The 11,648-nt window shown below is 37.9% G+C and overlaps 1 protein-coding gene across 1 annotated transcript; it reads left to right on the top strand.

The window, feature by feature from the left end:
* Positions 1 to 1,598: 1,598 nt before the first annotated feature.
* On the top strand, positions 1,599 to 7,816 carry LOC144979327 (tonin-like). Its single transcript, XM_078925961.1, has 3 exons — positions 1,599 to 1,723; positions 5,083 to 5,355; positions 7,112 to 7,816. Exons 1-3 carry the CDS (start codon positions 1,652 to 1,654, stop codon positions 7,787 to 7,789), a joined length of 1,023 nt encoding a protein of 340 aa, XP_078782087.1. The 5' UTR covers positions 1,599 to 1,651; the 3' UTR covers positions 7,790 to 7,816.
* Positions 7,817 to 11,648: the final 3,832 nt, after the last annotated feature.

Raw genomic sequence — 11,648 nt, 5'->3', positions numbered from 1 at the left:
GCGCAAATTGAATGAGGTCGGTCATTGTGTCATGTCGTCGAGACTTTCCCCCCCCCCCCCTCTCCCCCCCCTTGTTTTGTTGGTAAAGGGAAAACCCGAAACGTCTATAGTATCTGTTTTTGTATATTAAATTGAAGCTTACATTCTCTTTCGCATTGTTATTTATCTAAAATATCGAGCGATTTAAATCACATCCTTTGTAAAACCGAAGAAATATTTAAAAGTCACAGTCAAGTATTGCCGTCTGTCGTACTCTGAAAAGACAAGCATTAAAAAAATTTAGCTAGAAAACTCGTCCTTCGAATATCGATCGATTAAAATGACACTCGTCTTAGGAAAGTCACTTTCCAAGATTTTTCTACAGAGAGGACCTGAAAAATATGTGTCGTCTATCTGAAACTTAGTAATGTATTTATATCTTTATTGTTTTTGTTGTTGGTTGAAAGAAGAAGGGTTTTGAGCCGGATACGTTCGTGTTTGGTATTTTGTTCTCTTTTGAAGCTGTTATATTCATTTTTGCTTATTATTTTTTACAGTCCTCAGCTTCTAGCAGCCTAGTATCACTTTAATTATTTCTTTGTTTGTTTGAAAGGAATTCATTATTCTCGCAGTCAAAAGGTTAACGTATTTACGCATTTTGTAGAATAATTTATAATTTCCCTGAAATGGACTCGTATACGGAAGTATTGGACATCAAATCAAATCATGACTCATATCAACGTGTCGAAATGAATACTAAGGACTAACCCACACTGGAGATTGACTCCGACGACCCGGCACTGTCGTCCTCTGCCGTCTTCCGGATAGAGACGTCGGGCACGGACAAAATACTAAGAATAAAGAGAAGAGCCGCTAGACCTACCCATACTAAGCACCCGATGTCCTCTGCCGTTTTTTCTCGAGCTTGGTATGGGCATGTCTAGCGGCTCTTTTCTTTATTCTTAGTATTTTGTCCGTGCCCGATGTCTTTATCGGGAAGAAGGCAGAGGACGGCAGGGCCGGGTCGTCGGAGTCAGTTTCCGATGTGGGTTAGCCCTAAGTCAATTGAAGCTGTGGACTGTAATCATGTTGAATATTTTTTTAAAAAATGAACATGACGGCTTCAGATGCAATGATTCGGCGTAAAACCATTCTTTGGGCTGCAAAACAAAACAAACAAAATAAACCCAGTTAAAACAATAGCCTATACCATTGTTAAAACCAAGAAAAAATGAATACGGGATAAGACATAATGTCACGTTTAGACATATATATATATATATACACACACACACACACACACACACACATACACACACACACACACACACACACACACACACCTGTGTTTGCTTTTTAAAAAAGATTGTTTGCTTGTGTATATATATTTTCTTTTCTTTTGCTGTGTCTATCAGAACGCCCAGGAAGTAAAACTTTAAGTTTTTTTAAATAATAAAAAAAAAATATCATTACTAACCACCTCAATGAGGTGATGACAACGATGTCTGGGGTGTAGTAAAAAAACACATCAAACTCTTAACTATTTGTTTATTTTAGGTTTCACTAATATATTTTAACCAGAGCGCTGTAGGATTATGGACACACCGTCAGAGAGCTAATAAAGACAACTTGTTTGTGTTATTTGAAGAACTCAATATCAAACAGTAGAGTTATGACTAGTTATCGTAATCTTATTCTTTTATTCTTAATGTTATGCTTTTTAAATGTTTTCTCCAAAAACTCGGTAAGTGCTTATTAATTTTTTCTGCAGATTTAGAATGTGGTGTATAGTTTTCTTCTTAAAGATAAAAATAGGAGAAGAGAATGTGCCAGAGACAAATCAATTGAAATACTTAGGAATAACTGTCCAAGGAGATGGGGGCAATGAGATGGAGGTTAAGAAGAGGATAAAGGCAGGCTGGAATAATTCGAAGGAGGTAACGATAACTGGAGTTATGTGTGGCAAACGAATCTCCGCAAAGCTGAAGGGAAAAATATATATAACAGTTGTAAGACCAGCATTGCTATATGGACTAGAGACAGCAGCTACAGCAAAGAATCAAGATAAAAAAGTTGAGGTGGCAGAAATGAGGATGCTGAGATGGTCACTTGGCTGGACAAGAAAAGATAAAATGAGAAATGAACGAATTCGAAGGTTGACTGAAGTGAAGAATATATCAATAAAGATGAAAGAAGATAGATTGAAATAGTTCGGACATGTAAAGAGACGAGAGCGGGAGTACTACGTGGAAAGGAAAGTATTGGACTTATAATTAGCTAGCGGGAAAGAGGAAAAAGGGACGCCAAAAGACTAGATGGTGGATAAGGTAAAGGATGATATGAAAAAAAAAACTGTGCCTGGAGAAAGATGATGCTCTGAACCGAAGTGCATGGATATGTGTCAATTCATCATGGCAACCCTGCAAAATGGGGGATAAGCTGAAAGAAGAAGTATAGTTTTCTTCTCCTGTTTATCCACATTCTCCACAATCTCCTCCACATTCTATGTCATCCTGTTCTATTACCTGACCGTATTCAGGTCGTGTAAAATGAGTGCCTGGCCGTTAACAGAGTTGTCTCTGTCGGTAAAGAATACAACATTATTGCCTAACAGGAGTCATGTCCCGTTCTACATTTTTCGTGTTGGTCAGGGACCCATTGTAAAGCGCTTTGAGCACGTTTAGTAGATGTTGCACTATATAAAAGCTCAAGTTTCTACAACATTGTAATTTAATGCATTGGTAATTAGAAATAAAGGGATGTTACTCGTAAAAAAGGAATACAGTTGTTTACTTAATTATTGATTTATATCCCTTTTCTCATACGTTGCGAATTGAAAACATTTTATCTCGCCCTGAGATAGGCCAATGCACAACAAACACACACATACACACACACAAATATACACACACAAACACGCAAACACATCCTCACAAACACACACAGGCACAATAGTACGATATTATAATTTTCAACACCGCGAGATTTTAGTTAGACCTGAAATCTTATTTTGCATGGAATATGCGCGTTACTTTATTACCATACCGATGTGCACTTATTTGCAGGTCTGATAGTCAATTCATTATGGGCTCATTGTTGTAATGGAAATCTAAAAAAAAAGACTCAAAATGTCATGCAAGTCACGAATGTTGAACAAGGTTATTTGCGTTTGAATGTCAGACCTGCATATATTATGTAAACTTGAGCTTTTAGCACAATATCCACTTAATGTGCTCAACGCGCTTTCCAAGGCGTCCCTGACCAATAGCAACATGTAACATGTAGAACGCGAGATGACGCTTGTTAGGTGATATTGCAATTTTTCTCCGACAGAGACAACGTTGTTAACGATCAGGTATACATTTTACATCTAAGTACGGTGAGAGAATGTGAGTAAAGAGCCTTTTCCAAGGACTCAACTATGCGCCGAGCGAGGCTCAAACTCGAGAATTCCTGAACTCCCGTGTTTTAATTTTTGAACTATTTCTCAATGCGCGCTCTCAATATCGCTCAGTAGCATTGGGAACTGGTTCAAAATTAGATCAAGAAATGTAGGCCTATCTTTGTTCTTTTTATTTTGATTGCGCAGTAAAGAAAAATGAGTTCTTTGATAAGAATCTAAAAAAAAAATGTGAAAGATACAAAACCAGACAAAGCTGATAGATGCAATAGGTCACATTTTTTATAGTGAATGACATAATTAGTCGGATGGTTTAAATGTTTGCCAAGTTTAGTTAGGAGCTCAATTCTTATCAAAAATGTGTTCTTGTCATAAATGATTAAATCAACCCTTTTTGTACATCTTGGGGAAATATCAAAGCTTAATATCACTTCTAAATATTTTTACAGTAAGTATGAAATTTGAAAAAAGTTGATGGATACCCTTCATATACATCTGACCATAGCTTCATGAAAAATCACCTGATTTACTTAAGAAAAGGATTAAAATGCTCTAATGAGCATATTCTTTCAGAAAATGAAAAAAAATGCAAATCCAAAATTTGCATCTTCTGACTGATTATGTCATGCACTTATACATTTTTGTTTACACTGGTGTAGAACTCCAATATTTGCGGAGAAATAAAAGCTATTACAAACAGACACTCATCTATGTTAATTATTATACTCTTTTTTTGTGAAAGTTAGAACTATTTGGAGTTGTTGGACGTTTTGAAATTATTTGGAACTATTTGGAACTATGTGTAACTTTTTGTAATATTTGGAACTATCTGGAACTATTTAGAACTATTTGTAACTGTTTGGAACTATTAGGAACTATTTAGAACTATTTGGAACTATTTGGAACTATTTGGAACTATGTGTAACTTTTTGTAATATTTGGAACTATCTGGAACTATTTAGAACTATTTGTAACTGTTTGGAACTATTAGGAACTATTTAGAACTATTTGAAACTATTTGGAACTGTTAGGAACTATTTAGAACTATTTGAAACAATTTGGAACTATTTGGAACTAATTGCGGACTAGATATGTGAATTATTTCCCTGCCTGTTATTTTGTCTAGGTTTCAAATTGATGTATTAATGCTTTCATAAATTCTGTTCTTGGCAGAATAAGGATTTTGAGCCCAAAACGTTCCCTGTTATGTACTTTGTTTATTTTGAAGCTGTTTTATTCATTTTCTTCGGCTATATGGTAAAGTGGTATGACACTCGTCTTCGGATCAGAATGTTCTGGGTTCGAGCCCCGCGCTGAGCGGCACATAGATGAGTTCTTGAAAAATGATATTGACTCACATTTTCTCACCTTACGGATGTCTTAAATGAGAACCTGGCCTTCAACAGTGTTGTCTTTGTCGGAAAAACATGTAATATTATCTATCACCTAACAGGCTTTGAGTCTCGTCCTCCATGTTACTCGTTGCTCTTGGCAAAGGACTTCATGTAAAGCGCTTTGAGCGCGTTTAGTAGATAAACCGCTATATAAATGATCACGTTTTTAAATATTCTCGTAATTTCTCACTACTGTACTTTCTCCAGATCCCGAGTGGAGACTTTGATCGCGTTTAGTCGATATTTCGCTATATAAAAACTCTCGCTTAAAATTTTTTTCTTAAATTTTCACTACTGTACTTTCTCCAGATCCCTAGTGAAGACTTTGGATCCTTCTTTGAGTCAAGGGAAAGACACGAATTTCAAGAAGAAGGAGAACACCAAGTCCAGAGTCATAACCTCACCATAACACCTATGGCACAAACGAATCTCAACAACACCCCGAGAGTTCCTAGAGCCGCACAGCATTACATTGATTCTGTTATGGAGGAGTTTGATTGTCGCAAGCACATTGGCCGTGTGGTTGGCGGGAAGAAGGTAAAAGCTTTCTCCCAACCCTGGATGGTCTATATTAAATCGAAGGTAAAGTATTCAATTATATATCTAACCATTTATTATATTAAATCAAAAGTAAAGTATTCAATTAAATATCTACCCATTTACTATATTAAATCAAAGGTAAATTATTCAATTAAATATATAACCATTTACTAACTTGAGCTTTTTGTGTATACCACAATATCCACTTAACGTTCAAAAAGCGCTTTACAAACACGTCAACACGTAGAACGAGACGCCTGTTTGGCGATATTACAATTCTTTTTTCCAACAGAGACAACACCGTTGACGGCCAGGTACTCGTATTACACCTGAGTACAGAAAGAGAATGTGAATAAAGAGTCATTTCTAAGAACTCAACTATGTACCGAGCGAGGCTCGAACACAGGATCTTCCGATCCGTAAGCGTGTGTCTATTTATTAGACCACATAGCCGCACGATGTCCACCAACGTGCTCAAATATATTTTGACAAGGGGCCCTAGTCACGCCAACAGCAACACTCAACATGTATGAAGAGACATAACGCCTGTTAGACAATATTATTACTTTTTTCAGTAGGGCTAGTACTGACAGTGTTGGTTGCGGCTATGTGGTCTAGTGGTGTCATACTTGCTTTATGACTGGACGGTTTAGAGTTCGAGTCCCGCTCTGAGCGACGCATATTTGAGTTTGAGTCCTTGGAAAAGGCTCTCTATTCACATTCTCTTTCCATACTCAGGTGTAAAATGAGTACCTGGCCGTTAACAGCTCTGTCTCTGACAGAATTATCATTGTAAAAATATCGCCTATCAGACGTCATGTTTCGTCGTGCTAGTTAAGTGTTGCTGTCAGCCAGACTGTCCATACTGTCAGGGAACGCCAGAGACAGCAGACCGCATAATCTCACACTGCCCTGTGACGAGAATGGCGGGAGGTTTCGAGGCTGTCTTCAACTGCGGTGACGGATTTAAATACTGGCTGGAGAATTCCAGTAAGTGTGGAGATGTAGCCATACGTTACAACTAGTGTTGCTGTTGGCTGGTGACCCCTTGTAAAAAGCTTTTTTTTGTTGGTAAATAGAGGGTTAATCAGTCGTTCATGTTGGAGTAAATTAGAAGGTGGAGGATAGCTGTCAAACCAAACAAGCTAATGTTTTCCTTTATGGTCACATTGCCCGGCTAATTTATAACCATTTAAACTTAAAGACGTCGTCGCGTCCATAAGACCATAACTCAAATATGAGTTTGTTTCTGTCGGCGTGCAGAAAAAAGCACACTGTAACCACGAAAGTTACCTCACTACTTTGGCGGTTTCGTCGATTCTCTCAGAACCTCCAATAGTGACGTAGTCAAATCATGGCCACGCGAACCGCAAGTACTTCTGTTTGTTATACACTACAATGTTATTACAGCCTGTCAACCGCGAAGAATCCTGAAGCTTATCGGTAAGGAGAGAGTTAAATCTTAAATTCACTTTTCAACATCTGTTTCACCCCGAAATAATGCCATTTTTTAGGCCGGGTATCATATTTAATAGACAATAGCAATAAATGAAGGGAGCGCAGAAGTTCCAGAGGACAATGGAGAATTAACATTTTGCGCAATTCACAGTAATATGCTTTATAGTCACTGGGACTTCTCTAAACACTTAATTTCTTGTTATCATAACACAACTGCCTACTCCATTCCCTTTTCCGAATTAATACTTAGTCCATTAAGCGCTTTTCATAAAAAAAAAAAAAACTCAAGTTTCCAGATTAATTTAACTCATGATTTTTCTTCTTCTTCTTTGTTTTGTAGTTTAAAAAGCAGAAGAGAGTGGGAGTCTGTGCTGGAACGCTTCTGTCTAACCGATGGGTTCTTACTGCCAGTCACTGCTTCCGTCCGCGGAATGGAATGTTTGCTGATGAAGTGTATTTTATTTTAGGTGCACCTGACATCAAAGAAAAGAGACCTAGAAGACCTAGGTTTCATCATATTTTGTACAAAAACATGGCCGTACAATTTTCTAACAATGATATAACCCTCATCAAACTCCCAAGAAAGGTCCCAGCGATGTACAGTCACATTCGACAAGCGTGTCTACCACTCTGGGGACAAAATCCAAAAATCGGAGACATATGTACTGCTTCTGGTTGGGGAATTTGGAATTTGAATCCTATAGAACGCAGCACTTTTTTACGTACGATTAACGTATCTATAACTGATTGTGATAAACCTCGAGGAGGCTTCATTTGTACAAGAAAACCTAGAGATGTCGTTGAGGACCAGGATACGTGTAAGGGTGATTCTGGTGGGCCTCTGATTTGGAGACAGTTTAATATCCCCTTTGTGGTAGGAGTTCTGGCCGCAGGATCGAAAATGTGCGATGGGAAACCACAGAGAACCCCAGCAATATATTCTAAGGTTTCGGAGTTTATGAGTTGGATCAGAAAAACTGTGCATGAGAATACAAATAAAAGTAAAAAAGATTGTTAACAATGAATGTAATATTGATAGTGCATAATAAAGGGCAAATCGACTCATCGTCACCAGAGTGACCAGTATATATATATATATATATATATATATATATATATATATATATATAATATATATATATATATATACTTTTATGTATTGAATCGTGTTTGATACAAATATGATACGGATAGTGCTCGACATGTAGCAATGGAGCGAATTATCAATTTAATATTTACCACAATGTTGGAGTCAGTCTTCATCGATGTTTCAGGCCTAACCAGAAATCGTCAGGACTGTGTGTTACATGAGTTTGGTTTGTTGTCTGTTGTTATTTGTTGAAGTGGTTCCGGTTTGATTAGTAAGTACTTCCGGCGATGTAGACACGTATTGTACATCTCATTTTTCGTGTTGAGTGTGGCTTCATGAGGGTGTTTGATTATAGTATATTTCTCTTCCAGGCATAAGCTACATTGTTTTGATGTTGGTGTGTATCCTGTTGCTTTAGATAAAATTTTCCCTGAAATGTTGTGGTCTAGTTTGTTATCTTTTAATTTACAAATATGTTCGCGGAGTTTTCTGGATGTTATTTTGTTAGTGTTTCTAAATGTTGAGGTGTGGAGGTTGTATCTTGTTTTGAAATTATTTTCCGTTAGTCCTACATATTTTTCTTGCTTGTTTGTTTTAGTTTCGGTGACTGTGGCTTGGTAAATTAAACTTGATTCTAAAAATTGTTTGTTTAGCCCAGATTTGGCATGGTGTTTATAATTGACACAAAGATGTTTTGCCTGTATTATGGGATTGATTAGACATTAGGCTTTTAACGAAATCGGGCCGAACGAGACGCCGAACGCCGAACCCGAACGGATATAGCCTTCTCACGTGACCATGAACGAGATCTGGATAGTGAAGACTCTCAAGCGGTATGCAGCATCGGATCTAAGGTCACGTGATAGAGGATAGCTTGGGTTGCTGTTGGCTTGTGTTAGGGGAGGGGCAAGGTCAGTGTCATTCAATAGTATATAATTGTGCATGTGGCGCTCTGTACAGAGAGAACATTATAAATTGATTACGGGGGAAGGTGGGGAGAGGGTTGACCCACAAACGATCGAGGTGTTGGGCTTCGGGTAGACCATGATACGAAATCAAAGAGAAAAGGCCGCTGGTACTTGGATGGTGGAAATAGTTGGGGTGTGTGTGTGTGTGGGGGGGGGGGGGGGGGGGGTAGTGACGATCAGCATGGGATGTATATATTAATATTAATAATATAGGCAATCGATGACCAGGGATGTATATTGTTTGTGTATTGTTTGTATATGTTTGTGTGTGTGTGTGTATGTGTGTGTGTGTGTGTGCGCGCGCGCGTGTGTGTGTGTGTGAAAGGGATTACACAAAAACACCTTTCTCTGTAGTTTCCAAATGATTACGTATACGATAAATTTGAAAACCACATTGTTTGAATCAGCTTGCAAAAAGGAGAACATTTATCTTTGTTTCACAAAAATAGGTTTAGGAATAAAAGAAATTTCTAGTAGATTGATTTTGAAAAAATATTGCTCAATTTTAAAAAATTTAATGATAGTTTCTTTATTTTCCGGTCAATTTTCTTGATTTATATCTCATTTTTCAATTCTCAATGCGACGAGCACACTGATGTATCTCGTGTGATTCAAAAGCGCTGTTTGTTTTTTTAATATATATATATATATATATATATATATATATATATATATATATATATATATATATATTATATATATATATATATATATATATATATGCTGAGAGTCCTGTCTCACTAATTAATTCCTGAGCGTTGAGACGGTGACGCAACTATTACATACAAGACCTTGCAGTCGAGACGGCAGGGCTTTTGGGTTACACAACCACTATTTACCCATCGGTCAGCGGTACTCTTTGATGTATACGACACTCACCGCCTTTACGCAAAGCCGCCTGCCCATAAATCAAGAGATGATCTCCTAACTGTTCACAAGCGAACTGTCAACTGAGCAATCGATGATTGGATAAGAATCTCAAGATCTCATATAATAAGGTAAGTTTTGGAGAGGTGATATCCCCCACCCGTCATCGGACAGAACTTTCATTGCGTTATATCATATGAGCTCCGCCTCCTCTTTCTATTCCGGAGTGACGAGATTAGACGAGAGGACGCGAGAAAAAAAATGGTCACGTGTTGGGCAAGTCGATCGGTCGGCGAGCTTCGGCGTATAACTATAACTCCGTATTGTTATGATTTTATAACAGTCGCCATCTTTTTAGTTGAGGGTTGTGTGTCAGCCTTCCCGTTAGCGAGTATGGCAATGAGATGGCGGCTCTTGCATTGAATCGATATCAGTCAGTGATCCATTTCATCATTTTGAATCCACATTCTTAAAATCTGTATCAACTTTTTCTGCTCTAAACATTGCGAAAGAATTCTACGATAAGTGAGTTAAAAATATATGATATGAAATATCTCTTTGTGCCCAAATATACACGCTCCGTGGAGTTCTCTTATGATGGCAAAATTATATTGTCTATTAGAACAATAGAAATTGAGTACAGATTAATCAACACTTCTTCTTCTTCTAGGTTCCATGCCTGGTCCAGGCTTCGGATACTGCATGAATTATCTCTCTCCATTCCTCCCTGTCTCTTGCTTTTTCAAACAGCTCTTGGATTGTTAGGTTGGTGAAGCCCTTCAGTTGGTCTATGAGTGTTTTTCTTTGTCTCCCCCGGGCGCGTTTACCAGGTATTTTTCCACAACTTGCCAGGTATTCATTCTTATCTTTCCTTACTATGTGTCCGAAAAAGGATAGTTGTCGATCCGCTATTAAGGGCATTAGTTTCCTTTGTTGGTATGTTTGTTTTAGCACTTCTTCGTTCGTTTTGTGTGCAGTATACGATATTCTCTGCATCCTTCTCAGGCACCACATTTCAAAAGCTTCAATGTTCTTTTGTGTTTCTGCATTTGTAGTCCAGCTTTCGCATCCGTATAACAAGATTGGCCACACGTAGCACTTCAAGACTCGGAATCTAATCCCGAACGACATCTGTTTGTTTTTCAAAATGTTTCCCAGGTCCATGAAGGCCTGTTTGGCTTGAGTTATTCTTGCTCGTATGTCTCGGTTACATCTTCCATCTGTTGTCACTATTGAACCTAGGTATTTAAAACTTTCTACGTTGGTAAGTTGCTCGCCGTGAATCGTTATATTGCAGGTGTTGTTGTTTTCGGGGTTTTTCTGTATTACCATGCATTCCGTTTTGGTGATATTCACTTCCATTCCCTTGGCTTCACTATCTACTACCACTTTGTCAACAATCTTTTGAAGTTGGATTTCTGATGTTGCAATGAGTACCGTATCGTCTGCGTATCTTATATTATTTATGTTGTGACCTCCTACTTTTATTCCCTCCATATTAGTTATGCCCCTCATGATTGTTTCTTGGTATAGATTAAACAGATCTGGTGAGGCAACACACCCTTGACGGACTCCTTTCTTAATAGGAATGGAATTTCCTGTAGAGTTTCCGATTTTGATAGATGCCTGCTGGGTGTAGTATAATGTTTGCATGAGTCTGAGGTCTTTCTCATCAGCGCCAATGGAGTGCAGTTGTTTTAGTATTTCTTCGTGGCGTACTCTATCAAAAGCTTTTTTGTAGTCGACAAAACAGAGGTCTGAACCTGTATAGCTCTTTCACTTAAAACACGGAGGAGGTATATTGTGTTCCTTGTCCCTCTGCCAGGTTGGAATCCATATTGTTCTTCTGCGATTTCGGGGTTAATCTTATTCCTTAGCCTGTTGATAATTATACGCAACAGTATTTTGTTGATGTGGCTTATTAAACTTATAGTTCTAAAATTTTCGCATCT

Source organism: Berghia stephanieae, chromosome 9 (genome assembly GCF_034508935.2).
Source record: "Berghia stephanieae isolate SIO BIC M18660-M18661 chromosome 9, UCSD_Bste_1.3, whole genome shotgun sequence".
NCBI classification, from domain to species: domain Eukaryota; kingdom Metazoa; phylum Mollusca; class Gastropoda; order Nudibranchia; family Aeolidiidae; genus Berghia; species Berghia stephanieae.
This window is presented reverse-complemented; position numbering and strand designations above follow the sequence as displayed.